The sequence below is a fragment of the Grammomys surdaster genome, unplaced genomic scaffold, assembly GCF_004785775.1.
Source record: "Grammomys surdaster isolate TR1022 unplaced genomic scaffold, NIH_TR_1.0 241, whole genome shotgun sequence".
NCBI lineage: Eukaryota > Metazoa > Chordata > Mammalia > Rodentia > Muridae > Grammomys > Grammomys surdaster.
In genome coordinates this window covers 4,196,280-4,210,617 of record NW_021604686.1, presented here as the reverse complement: position 1 = coordinate 4,210,617, position 14,338 = coordinate 4,196,280, and the positions used below count along the sequence as shown (strand labels likewise).

Here is a 14,338-nt window from a genome sequence, read left to right as displayed (position 1 = left end):
CTCTCTCTCTCTCTCTCTCTCTCTCTCTCTCTCTCTCGTAGTCAAGAAAGGGTTTCTTTCTCTATATACCCCCGGCTGTTCTCAAACTCACTCTGTAGACCAGGCTGCCCTCTAACTCACGAGACCCGCCAGCCTCCGCCTCCTGTGCACTGGGGTTAAAGGAGGCACAGCTGCCACCCAGCCTTTTGTATGTTTTCAACATTCACCTTTATCTAAAAGCTCATTGCCTTTTGCATTCAAATACTATCCTATCCTAAAACATCTAAGCTCACTCCAAAACTCTAAAGCCATTGTAGACAAGATTATAAATTCTGACTGTCTGAAGACATGCCATGGCTGGATACTAAGATCACCAATTCTAATCTTGCTTGTTTCAATTCACAAAGCCTATTTATCACAATAAAATTCCCTTCACAAAGTGCTTTGTGTGGTGATCCTACACAGAAAAACATACGGATAATGAAGGTGGGAATAGCGAGCAATTCCAAACCCCAGCCCAGGAAAACCAGCCTCTGCAAACTACAACTCATGCAGGATGCTCTGCTCTCCTAGTAAGATACCCATCTTACTGTCTGCGGGTAACGATTTACTTCCCAACCTTCAAGATGCTTTAAAAGTATGATAGGTTTTTTTCTTTCTTTGAAATAGAGAGAAAAAATTCTTTAAAAAAAAGCAGGGTAGGCGTAAGTAAAAAGGCTCTTCCAAGGTCCTGTATTCAACAAACACTGACAACAGGGCTGGAGACGGCTCAGCAATTAAGACCTGCTCTTCACAAGGTGAGGTCCCAAGTTCAATTCCTGAAAACCACATGGTGGCTCACAACCATCTGTAATGTGACCTGATGGCCTCTTGCCACATGCAGGTGTACACAGAGTAGAGAACTCATAGACATAAAATAAATAAATAAATCTTTTTTAAAAAATACACACACAAATATATGTTATTTTTGTTTTCAGGGTAGGGAGAACCGTTAAAAGAAAGTGTATCTAAAATTATTATTCATTTTAAAGCAAGTATATTTCTTGTATAAAACTTAATTCAAAGGCTAAGATGTAAGATAGTTCAGTAGGTAAAGGCAACTGCTTCCAAGCCTGAAAACTTCAATTTGATCCTGAGGACCCATGTGGTGAGAGAAACTCCTCCTTCATGTTGTCCTTTGACGTCCATTTAAACACAATAGCAGACACATACACTTCACCCTCAAATAAAATGTAAATAAATAAAACTCAATTTAAAGGCTGTATGAGTTATTGCAGCCCTGTAATGCCAGGACTCAGGAGGCAGGGGCAAGAAGATCTCAACTTCAAGAGTAGACCAGGCTACATAACAAGACCCTACGGGGTAGAAAAGAGGGAGAGACGGGGAAAAAGTCTTTTAAAAAATGTGCATCAAGGTGTGACCAGTGTTAAGTTTCCCATTATCCAGTGGATGGATTTACATCCATACATATCTGGGCAGAATTACTTAGACTTAGTGGATATTCAAAACAAAACAATAGCTAAGTACACTCTTTTAATCCCAGCACCTAGGAGGCAGAGGCAGTGGATTTTCCATCCCAAGAAAAAAAAGTGGGGGAAGAGGACAGGACATGGAATCTGGACTGTTGGAGGTAATATGGAAGGAGCTGGAGGGGAAAGAAGGGGGAGATGTAATCATATTTTATTGCATACATGTATGAAGTTCTCAAGAATAAAGAAATGTATATCAAAAGACTTAACATCCACTTTTCTAAAAGAAATCTGGAAAAAACTGTTCAAGAAAAAAGCACAATCTATTACACAAAACTGTATTTTTTTTCCAGACAAATACAGAAAACCCATAGGTCTTTGTTTGAAACATTATCAGAACGCTTGCCCTTCCTTAGACATAAGCTAGTTAGTTGGTGGTACATGCTTGTAAAGCAAACACGAAGGAGCCTAAGAATAAGGACTACTGTGAATCTGAGGCTACCCCGAGGCTGCAGTAGTCCTAGTTCCAACCTGGCCATAGTTCCACAGGGAGGTGCTGTCACACACAAAGGTGAAGCACTCAAAAAGCACAGTGCTCAGATAGGAAACAGAAAAGCACAATACTCACTTGCTTTCTTCATCCAAAAGATGGAGAAGTCCTGTTGGTTTTTTGCTAATAAGATTTATACAACAAGTGTTATCAATATAATCTATGTTGTGCCAACTTATACCTTCAGTTCTATATTCCTCCTAGAAAAAAACAAAATATCAACTTATTTATCTCACAGAAAATAATAGTACATGACAAAGGCTTAAGTAAGCTGCGGCTACATGTGGTTTCATCTGAATCATCTAACCTACTGTACTGATCGACATGTCCATTTCTGTACAAGTACTACGTGTTTTGTTGTTATGACTCTTTACTATAACTTGAAATCAGGTATAGTAGTATCTCCTGCATCACTGTTCATGGTGAGGACCATTATGGCTACTTGGGGTCTTTTGCACTTCTGTGTGAATTTTAGGATTGTTTATTTCCACTAAGAGTGAATGATGATGACTGCACTGAATTTACACCCCACTTCTGACAGTACAGCTGTCTTTACAATAGTAATCCTTCTAATTCATGATCATGAAAAATCATTCTACTTGTGTCTGCAGATAAAATTAGGGCATTTTTTTGCCCAGCAGCTAGCTTATCACAATTGAAGCAACTCAATATGGAAGGTCATTGATGCTCATCATCTTTTTTGAAGTGGAACAGGGGTACTGTCAGGAGCAGATATGTCTCACAGTCCAGAGATCTTTTAATAATGAACTTATATTAAATGCCATACTTTGTGGATCTCTGTCACTTTTTTTTTTTTAAGATTTATTTATTTATTATATATGAATACACTGTAGCTGTCTTCAGACACACCAGAAGCACCAGAAGAGGGCATCAGATCTCATTACAGATGGTTGTGAGCCACCATGTGGTTGCTGGGATTTGAACTCAGGACCTCTGGAAGTGCAGTCAGCGCTCTTAACCACTGAGCCATCTCTCCAGCCCCTCTGTCACTTTTAAAGATCATCTCTCTACATACAAATCAATATACAAAGATTTATGCCAATGAAAACCTTAAACCTGTATTAATATACAAAATTTTTTACCAAGATAAGAAAATATACCAAGATAAAAAAAATATTTTTTGCATCAAAATATGAAGATCTCTACCAATGTAAGATTATGGCATATTGATTTAATAATCCAACCCTATCTGTCTATTTTATTATAATATTACTACCACCCCCAAGTAGACACAGCATGAGTCCAGGCTAAAACTCTGGCCTCATTCCTACAAAGTCTTAAAGACAGCAGGAGGCAAATCCAAAATTTCTTTCTACTGCGAAGTTCCTTTAACCATACCAGACAGTCACAGATATGATACTGAATGGGTGTTTCCTTTAACCTCACTGAGTGGGGGTTGGAGAGAGTTTGTCATATATGTGGAACTAGCTTCTCATGGGTATTGTTGACATCAAGATGGTCACATAGAGAACTGCGTCTGTCACATCTGTAGAGATAGAATGAGTGCCTCGGTATCCACACAACTATTGCTCTAGGTGAAAACAGTAAGGTAAAAGCATGCTGGATAAATGGTACCCAGGAGTTCCTAGTAGCAGGAGGGTTGGTAGCAATACTTTTATCAACATTCTGCAAGTCGACTGGGCATCTAGAGAAGGTTCAAAACTAATAATAACCTAGACAACTTCTCTATCACCTCATATCATGGTATGGAGGACGATGAGCAAAACTAAGAAGACATAGAATCTCCATTAAGCCAACTTAGTTTCCCTGTTTCACCTTTGCTAGGCATCTGTGAGAAGAGGTTCTGAGGAGTGTCACTCTTAAACCAAAGTACATACTAAGCTCATACAGGTACCAAAAACATCCTCAGTAAACTCTGTAGGCACAGGCCCATCTACTGTCTTTAAATGTCTGCTAATGTTGGCTTTCTAAATTTTGATCATTAAGGAATCTTCACCAAAGAGATATCTTGTATTTCTCTTAAAATTTTTATTTTATATACATAGGTGTTATGTCTGAATACCACATTTGTCTGTATACCATATGTATGCCTAGTGCCTGTGTAGGTCAGAAGAGAACAGAAAGTGGATGCTGACTCCCCAGAAGCTAAAGTAAAGACAGCTCTGAGCTGCCTTGTGGGTACTAGGAATTGCACCTGGGTCCTCTGGGAGAACAGCCAGTGAGTGTTCTTTTCGCTGTACCTTCTCTCTGAACCAAAAAGTGTGTAGTCTTAATTTCCCCTAGATTAGGAAAAATTTAAGGACTTTTTAAAAGAAAGTTTAGAATAAATACATTGCTCTAATATAAAATTTTTCTTCATGGGGTTGGAATAATAGCTTAGTGGCTAAGTGTACTTGCTGCTCTTGCAGAGAGAAGTGAGCTGGGTAGTTGGAACTACCCGTAGTAACTAAAGTTCTAGGATATGACTCCCTCTTCTGGCCTCCTCAAACACCAGCATACATGTGGTACACATAAAAACAAGCAAGCATGCAAACATATGCATGTAATACAAATAAATTAAAATCTTTAAACTTACTGAAAGAAAATTTTTCTTAAAACTATACTTTATTTTTATTTTTTATTTGTTTGTTTATTGTTTTTGTAAGACAGGGTTTCTCTACGTAGCCCTGGCTATCCTGCTCTCCTGCAATTTGATCTGAACACCAGGCTGGCTCCTTTAGTGATTAAGTATAACTCCTCCTCCCTCTGCCTCCCGAGTGCTGGGATAAAAAGCATTTGCCACCACTGCCCAGCAAAACCATACATGAAGATCATGTCTGTTAAGGTCCTTATCTTGACAGTCCCCTCAACTCCACCCTTGTTACTATGAACTGTAACACTTATCCTACTAACTTACTTCCATGTTTTTCTTCCTTCCTTCTCTTTATTCTGTTTTGATTTTTTTAAAAACTAAATAGAGATAATTGTAGCAGTAAAGTGGTCTTTTCCTACAAAAAAAGACTGAATCAGAAGATGGCTAAAGCCGGGCAGTGGTGGTGCATACCTTTAATCCCAGCACTTGGGAGGCAGAGGCAGGCAGATTTCTGAGTTCGAGGCCAGACTGGTCTACAGAGTGAGTTCCAGGACAGCCAGGACTACACAGAGAAACCCTGTCTCGAAAAACAAACAAACAAAAAAAAAGATAACTAAAATACTCAAATCCTACTGTTCTGACCTACTATGGAGTGGAAACTTCTTAAACAGCCTCAGTTTTTAGGATGCTATAGCTCTTTCTCGCTTATTTCATTCCCTATTAGGAATAAAATAATAGGTACCATACCCTCTGGGTGCACTAAGCCTGAAGTTAACAGCAACCATGGGTTTCCACTTATCAGAAAATTCCCCTTTGCTCTTTGAATCCTTATCACTGGCTCAGCAACCTTTTACCAAAACAGGGAAATGTTTTTAGAAAGAGAGCAACCTTCAAATACTAGGGTCCCCTATACAGGTTTGTTCCATACACGCCTAGGTTTTCACTTATCGGAAGGTAAACCAAGCCTTAAAGTTCATTTTTTTTATTTTTTGTTTGGGTTTTTACTAGGATGTGGAGTGGAGTGGGGTGAGGATGACTATCCTCAAAGTCTAGGTTAGTCTGATACCACCAATATGCCATAAAAGAAAAATTGCTAGGTACAAACTCCTCAGTAAAACTCCTAGGCTCCAAACTTTGTTTTCAGTGCTTACGACAATGCCTGACATATGTAATTGTCATTCAATTTAGTAATAAATCAATGATAGTAAGGATAACTCAGAGCATGTAAAGGAAAGAAATGGGCAGCATTAAAAATGCTAACACGAGCATTTTCAAATATCAGAAACTTTTCAATTTGTCTTTTATTCCACATGATTGTTAATCAATCACTGAATCTATTTCAAATAGCCTGTTTGACCCAGAGAAAGAATCTCCACATTGTCCCTGACTTTCATTCACTCATTCCAGTATGCACACACTACAAACAAACAAACACACACACACACACATACACGGAAGAATTAATATTATTTCTAAAACTTCAATTATATTGAATACTTTAAGTATTCATCAAAGTAGCCAACCCTAAAAACTCTTACGTAACCACCCTTTAGAAAAAAACAAAACAAACGACAACAAAACCAGCCAGGAATATGGTTCAATAAAAGGTACTTGCCACACTCTTAATGATCTGAGACCAATCCCTACAACACAAAGGTAGAGGAAGAGAACTGAATCCATGAATCCACAAAGTTTTCCTCTGACCTCCACCTGGTATGCCACAGCACATGCCTGTACATACATACACACCCATACATGCGTGTGCATACACACACACACAAGTAAATTTTAATTTTTAAGTTAGCATATAGAGCAATAAACTTTATTATAGCATTTATATACATATCATTATACTTTGTAGAAGCTAGCTGGTAGAAATAGCTTTTAAATTATTCAGTAGGCCAACTAATTATGTTGGGTTTTGCATTCACTTTCCATTACTTAGCATTTCTTTTAAGTTGATTGTGATAAATCTTTATTATAGTTGCCTAAGTCATTACTATATAAACTGAAATTCTGGGTTATAAACTGAGTCTAAAACTGATTTTAAACAAAACCTGGAGAAGAGCCCCATATCTTTTAGGTCCCTTTCCCCTTAATGATTGTAACAAAACTAATAGTCATCAATCTTAAGATTCTCACCAAAAAATGCCTTTGTCGTTTTCACGATTTATTTATTTTTACTTTTTAGATTTATTTTGGGTGTAAGAATGTTTTGCCAGCGTGTATTTATTATGTGTATCACATGTATGCCTGGTGCCCAGAGAAGTTAAAAAGGGTGTTAGATCCCTTGGAACTGAAATTACAGATGATTATGAGACAGTATGTGGGTGCTAGGAACTGAACCCAGGTCATTAGCAAGAGAAACAAGTGCTCTAAACTGCTGAACCAGATCTCCAGCCCCAGGAAACATCTTTGTGTCCACACTCTGCTTCTCAAGAATCTTTGATCTCATATAAGTAGAGACCAAAGCAGTTAAATAAATATTAAAGATAATAAGTGACCACACTCAGTATCAACAAAAATATAACACCCTTAAAAAGGATGCATGATTCATCAAAGATACATGTCAACAAACACAAATTAACAGATGCATCTAGCAACTACTAAAAAAGGAAAGTTCTGTATAACGTGGTTGAAAAAACTCTGCTCTGATTTGTCATTTCCTTATAGTGACCACCACACCATCTGAAACAAAATGCAGGCTAGAAAACAGTTATGAAATTGATTCAAAAGTTTAAGCAGGAGGGTAACTATATATTTAGATACTTACTTGCTCCAACTTAAAGATATGCTGATTAAAGTAGTGCTGTAAACGTTCATTAGCAAAATTAATACAGAACTGTTCAAAACTATTGTTTTCATAATCTTCAAACCCAAAAATATCAAGAACACCAATGGACAAAGTCTGTAAAACAAGAGAAATTTAATCAAAACGAAGTTTCAAATTTACTTTCATTACAAGTAATAAAATACTCCTTTCTGTAACAGTACTGGTTCTGTCCAGTATTCAAATAAAATATACAGCAATCTGTAAATCACTGACATAAATCACCAGATAAAACCACTGTAAGAGGAAAATATACTTCATTCCAATTTGAAAGCATATTTGGGGGCTAAAGAAATGGCTCAGTGATTAAGAGAACATATTGCTTTTGCAAAGGACCCATGTTATTCTCCCTTCACCTACATCAGGTGACTGAAAAATCATAGTAACTACAGTTTCAGGGAATCTGATACCTCTGGCCTTTAAGGGCACTGAATATATACACACACACACACACACACAAAAGCACGTGTGCAAACCATGCACGTGTAAGTAAAAAATAATTCTTAAGTTTAGAAATACTAACTACAGTCAGGCCTACATAGTGACCTCCAGGACATCCAAGACTATGTAGAGAGAACCTGTTTCAAAAATTAACAACAACAACAAAAAACCCAAAAAAACAAAAAACACCCAAACAAACAAAAGTTCTAATCTAAAAATAAATTCTAAAAGTATAATACTGAATATTTTACAAACTTGGGCTAGAAGAAGCCTTTTTTTAAATTATTTTTATTGGATATTTTATTTACATTTCAGATGTTCTCCCCTTACCCCATTCCCTCCCCTCCCGCCCAGGAACCCCCTATCCCATCCCCCCTCCTCCTGCTTCTATGAGGATATGCCCCCACCTAACCCCCCACTTCTACCTCCCCACCCTCGAATTCCCCCACACACAGCTTCCGGCCTTCATGGGACCAAGGATCTTCTCTCCCACCTATATCTGACAGGGCCATCCTCCCTTACATATATAGCTGGAGCCATGGGTCCCTCCCTAAGTGCTCCCAGGCTGGTGGTTTAGACCCTGGGGGCTCTGGTTGGTTGGTATTGTTGCTCTCCTCATGGGGCCAAAAACCCTTTCAGCTCCTTCAGTTTTCACTCTAACTCCTCTATTGGGAACCCCATGATCAGTCCAATGGTTAGCTGTGAGCATCTGTCTCTGAATATTTCAGACTCTGGCAGACCTCTAAGGAGATAGCTATGTCAGGCTCCTGTCAGCATGCACTTCCTGACATCCACATCAGCGTCTACCTTTGGTGACTGTACATGGAATGGATACCCAGGAATGGTCTGCAGACGGCCCTCCTTCAGTTTCTGTCCTACACTTTGTCTCCATATTTGCTCCCTTAAGTATTTTGTTACTCCTTCTAAGAAGGATCGAAGCACCCCCACTTGGTCTTCATTCTAAAAGAAGCCTTCTTACATAAATAAATGAATAAGTGAAAAAATGATAAAAGAATGACAGAATAGATGAATGAATGAAACTTACAGCATAAATATTTGAAAAGTAACTAAGAGAGAAATCCAGAGATCCGCCTGCCTCTGTCTTCCAAGTGCTGGAATTAAAGGTGTGAGCCAGCATTCCCAGCTAGTATTATACAATTATTAAAAATATATAATGATATAGTCCAAGAAATCTTATGTTAAAATGTATTTTTACATAAATCTATTTGAAGAGATTTTTATATAGAAAACAAACTCTGGAACAATACAAAATCTGATTCTGTTTCTATTTCTACTTTTAATATACAACTCTGTATATAATGATCATAGCATGTAAATATATAGAGGACTGGTGTGGAAAGACACACAAGATGTGTGAATAGAGAAATAAGTAAGTTGATACAACTCTACATAATTCTATCCCTTAAAAGTTCAAGTACTCACCAGTTAATTAAACACTCTTCAGGTAAAATATAATAAAACAGATCTTTACCTTAGTATCTTGTTCCAAATCTTTACTATTCAGGAGTGCATGATTAATACGAAACACTATCCAGTCAAACAGAGCACTATATAAAGACTTAGCCATGGAGTTTCTCACCGTCACAGCCTACAAAACACAAAGAGAATTATGAGTGCAAAGTGGAGTGGTAATAATTTCACTAAGATACAATAACAGAGGCTAAAGAGATAGCTCAGAGGTTAAGAGCACTGGTTAAGACTTCTTCCAGAGGTCCTGAGTTCAATTCCCAGCAATCATATGGTAACTTACAACCATCTATAATGGGATCCGATGTCCTCTTCTGTCATGTAGTCATGACAGTAGTACAATAGAGTACACACACAGACACACACAGACACACACAGACACATATATGTGTGTGTGTGTGTGTGTATATATATATATATATATATATATAATCTTTTACTTTAAAATAAAGTAATCCACATATACCAAATTACCAAATTAGCCTATATTTATAACCCTGTAACTTCTACCTTACGCTCTACTCTCTAGTAATCCCCTATGTTACACAGTCTGGCCTACCATTTCCATTTCTATCCTGTCTCCCATTATTTAAGTTCTTACTCAGTCCTACTGATCATATCACATGACGTTTGTTGTTCCCTTTATTAGCATGTCACCACACTCTACACAAAGCAAACTTCTTCTCCTGACTATCATAGCTTCTGAACTCATCTTAACTTCAGTGACTAAAAGGCCCTGAAATATCCTATTCGCTACTGACATGCTGTGCATGCTTCCCTGCTTGTGTCAGTTAATACTGACTACTAACTTGACTGGACTTAGGATGACTAAGAGGTTAGAAATTTACACCTCTGTGTGTGTCTACAAGGGCATCTGCAGAGATAATATTACAGGAACTCTAATGGAATGAATAATTAATGCCACTGATGGATTTATGAGACAAGAACTATAAAAGGTGACTGAATGGAGGAAGTCACCCCAAGACTGGAGTGTGTCTTGGGGCTGATATCTTGCTCTAGTCTTTTCTTGTGGTGTCCACTGCTTCTTAGCTGCCACAAATAGCTTTGTTCCCACCATGGATTTGGGGTTGTTTTTTTGTTTTTACTTTTTGTTTTTTGCTTTTAGGAAAAAAAAAAAGAATTTAGTAAGAAACAAAAAGGATGTAAAATAAACCTTAAAAGACTGGCCAGCAATTTTTTTAAAAAAGAAGGCAAAATATGATGAGCAGCAAATGACTGAAGACAGTACTGAAGAAGACATAACCACTGGAATGAAATACTGCTCTCATTTACAATTCTATCCATCATCTGTCTGCCCTACAATATTAAAATGAAATAGAATAATAAAGAAGGCTGGAGATTTAGTTCTGCAGTAGAATACTTGTCTAATATATACCAGATCCAGAGTTCAATGGGATGGAAAGATAAAAATTAAAATCCTTGAAGAGGGTCTGGAAAGACTGCTCAGAGGTTAAGAGCACTGCCTCCTCTTCTAGAGGACCTGGGTTCAGTTCCCAGCACCTACAAGGCACCTCACACATGTCTCTAACTCTGTCCTCCATAGACACTGCACACATATGTTACTAAGACATAAATGCAGACAAAACACTCATAAACATAAATTAAGAAATCTTTTTTGTCAAAAAACCTTGAGGAAAAATGAAAGCTTACTACTTAAAACCATGCCAAGTCTCTGGTACAGGAAGGTACTCTGCACATTACCAAAGGAGAACCATAAACACCAAACTAACCACAAACCCTTTGATCTACACTGCTATCCTGCCTGCAAGATACGGTAGGGCAATGGTGGCACAAAGCTTGTGTGAATAATCAACCAATATCTGATTTGACTTAAGACCTACTCCACAAGATGGAACCCACACCTAACCCTGCACGAATGACCAAGAACCAGAGGCTAGAAAGTCCAGGAACCTAGGGTAAAACCAAATACACTACTCTTAAAAAACAACACACTATGATAAAATGACTCCTAATGACATTCTGCTACACTCATAGATCAGGGCCTTATTCAGCCATCGTCAGTGCTTCCTTCTGCAGCAGGTAAAAATAAATACAGAGACCCACAGACAGACACAGTGTGAGAGTCCTTGGAATCCCAGCCCTTAAATGGGATGCCTTCATCAAATCCCTCCCTTTGGAAGAGGAGGCAGAAATACTGTAAGAGCCAATGAAAATGAAGAAAACAAGGTCCTCCAAATCAACATGAGCAAAGCTGACATGAACTCAGACACTGAAGCAGCATACCCAGGGCCCTGCACCAGGTCTCTCTGGCGTCATTTTTGTGTTTTTACTGGATTCTTGAGTATGCAAATGAGTGGGCCTCTGATTTTTGTGCCTTCTCTTAGGCTCTTTTCCTTCTGCTAGCCCAACTTTGATGTGACAAGTTTTGTTTTGTCTTATTACATTTTAATATATAAGCAAATATAAAACCACACTGAATTTTAAGCTTCCAAATGTATGGAAAATTCATAGTTTTTCCTAGAAAATATTTCAATTAATACATTTTACCTTATGTCATCTTCACTTTAAAAGAGGAAAGGAAAACACCCTATAAACCCTTTATTCTAGAATAGTCAAAATACTTTTAAGCACAAGAAAATCATACCTCTGCCAGTTTATATGGTAAAATAAGTTTTTCTCCCACTGTCACTGTCTTCCTTGTAACTAGTGCTTCAAATAGCATCTCTTCTTTAACCTAGAAAGCAGAATGGTATATTCAATATGTAAGATTTATGAGAGTGAATGAATTATATTGAAAAGCTAAGTAAAGAAATACTTTAATGAAAGTCAGAATATGCAATGAATATAAAGAAATGCAAAGAAAATACATAGGCGATCTTAATAATGACTAAAGTGAAATTTAAGCATACCACTAACCAAAATTCCTTCACCTAAAATAGAATTAAAAAAGTTAACAAACGGTTTCTTTTCAATGTATGCTTCCAAGTGAGTGTTTAACTCTAGAGAGCTTGTCTAGCATGTAAAAGGTCAAGAGTTCTCACCAACATTACAGATATCATACATACACACACACACACACATACACACACACGTATGTATTTACACACATGCTTTTCTAGACTTCACAATCTAAAGTTAAGAAGACAAACTAAAAGACAAAAGCACTCCTTAAATTTGGAGAATACTTCTAGTGAGTACTTATGTTCCAGAAAAATATTTTTATACATGAGTATTAAACTCTGAGATAAAGATGACTCTTTGTTTTAACTCTTACCCCAGAAGTCAATAGTATCTTGTTTATTTATGACAGAGGTTCACTTAGTAGCCCAGACTAGTTTCAAACTCATGGTGAATCTTCTGAGTGCTGAGGTTCCAGGCATATACCATCAACGCCTGACTGAATTATTTAAAAAATAAAAAGGGGGGAGGGGAAAACTGTATACATAGGTTGGTGGTTAAGAAAACTTGTTCTTGCAGAGGATCAGGTTTGAGTTCTGATTAGCCATGTGGTGGCTCACAACCATCATAATTCCAGTTCCAAGAAACTTGACATCTTCTTGTAAACTTCTTGGTTGATCAGGCACACATGTGATACACATACATACATACAAGCAAAATGCTTACACACATAAAATAATCTGGTTTTCAGTACAGAGCCGTTGCTGTGAGAGGGATGTGTGTATACAAAACCTTTGCTGTGTGAGGGATGTGTGTACACAGAACCTTTGCTGTGTGAGAGGGATGTGTGTATACAGGCACTGTAGAAGGCAGGAGTCAACGTCAGGTATTCACTTATTTCTGCCTATCACATTTTGTTTTGCTTTGGCTTTATGTTTTCTGAGACAGAATGTCTCTGTGTAGCCCTGGCTGTTCTGGAACTATGTAGACCAGGTTGACCCAGAACTCACAGAAGATCCATCTGCCTCTTCTTCCTGAGTACTGGGATTTAAGACATGGCCACTATGCCTGATTCTACCTTATTTTTTCAGGCAAGGTCTCTTATGGAAACAGAGCTCACTGCCTAGCTGACTATACTGACTGGCCAGTAAGCTCAAGGTATTTGCCTTTCCTGCCATCCTCCTTCATGTTTACCTTCCCAGTGCTAGGGTTATACTACAGTCACGACAAAACCAGCTTTTACCTGAGTATGTGTACCCAAACTCAGGTACTCATGCTTGTATAACAGACACTTTACCAGCTGAGTCATTTCCCAAACCCTGAATTTTTCTTGTAAAAAGTTCCCTGAACCTCGCTAACTAGTATCTGACAAAAACAAACAAACAAACAACCCTCAAGAGACTTGAGGCCCCAAGGAGTGGGGAGGTCTACTGGGGTGGGGTTGGGGTGGCATCCGCTTGGAGATAAGGGAGGAGGAATGGACTGAGAAACTGTCGAGGGTGGACTGGGAAGAGTAGAATGACTGGACTGTAAAAAAAGATTAACGATAATTAAAATATATAAATATATATTGATAGTAGTAAAATAAATTTTAATCTGTGCCTTAAAAAAACAAAAAGAGCCGGGCAGTGGTGGCGCACACCTTTAATCCCAGCACTTGGGAGGCAGAGGCAGGTGGATTTCTGAGTTCGAGGCCAGCCTGGTCTACAGAGTGAGTTCCAGGACAGCAGGGGCTATACGGAGAAACCCTGTCTCGAAAAAAAAAAAAAAAACAACAACAAAAAAAAGAATAGAATCCTTGGTAGTTATGTCTAGGTTTAAAATAGGACCAGCAGGCACAATGTCCTAACTTACCATAATACTAAATGGTTAACTAAAATATTACCTGAAATGCATGACTGAAATTTAATCTATGACCATCAAAATTACAGCCTTCAGATACAGATACAACAGTCTACATGTTGGTAGAAATTTGTTCCAATGAGTGCATCTAGCTCCAATTAAAGGTACTCCTTTTTTCCAGCCTTTTCTATCACAGTATCATTCTATTAAAGTTAAAAATCAATGACCAGTCATAAAGAAAAATAAACACTGCAATTAGAGATATGAAAATGAGATATCCAATGCTCTCAACTGGCACTGTAGCA

At 37.9% G+C, this 14,338-nt stretch overlaps 1 protein-coding gene across 7 annotated transcripts in view; it reads right to left on the bottom strand.

The window, feature by feature from the left end:
* Myo9a (myosin IXA) overlaps positions 1-14,338 on the bottom strand; it is a 188,361-nt gene that overhangs the window by 103,039 nt on the left and 70,984 nt on the right. For 6 of the 7 annotated variants that reach the window (XM_028774384.1, XM_028774386.1, XM_028774390.1 and 3 more), the window contains 4 exons: positions 11,938-12,027; positions 9,316-9,432; positions 7,326-7,460; positions 2,077-2,198 (listed from right to left, as the gene is read on the bottom strand). In XM_028774384.1, coding sequence (XP_028630217.1) covers positions 2,077-2,198; positions 7,326-7,460; positions 9,316-9,432; positions 11,938-12,027 — 464 coding nt within the window. The remainder of the gene's footprint in view (positions 1-2,076; positions 2,199-7,325; positions 7,461-9,315; positions 9,433-11,937; positions 12,028-14,338) is intronic. The other variant, XM_028774391.1, reaches the window with a different exon arrangement.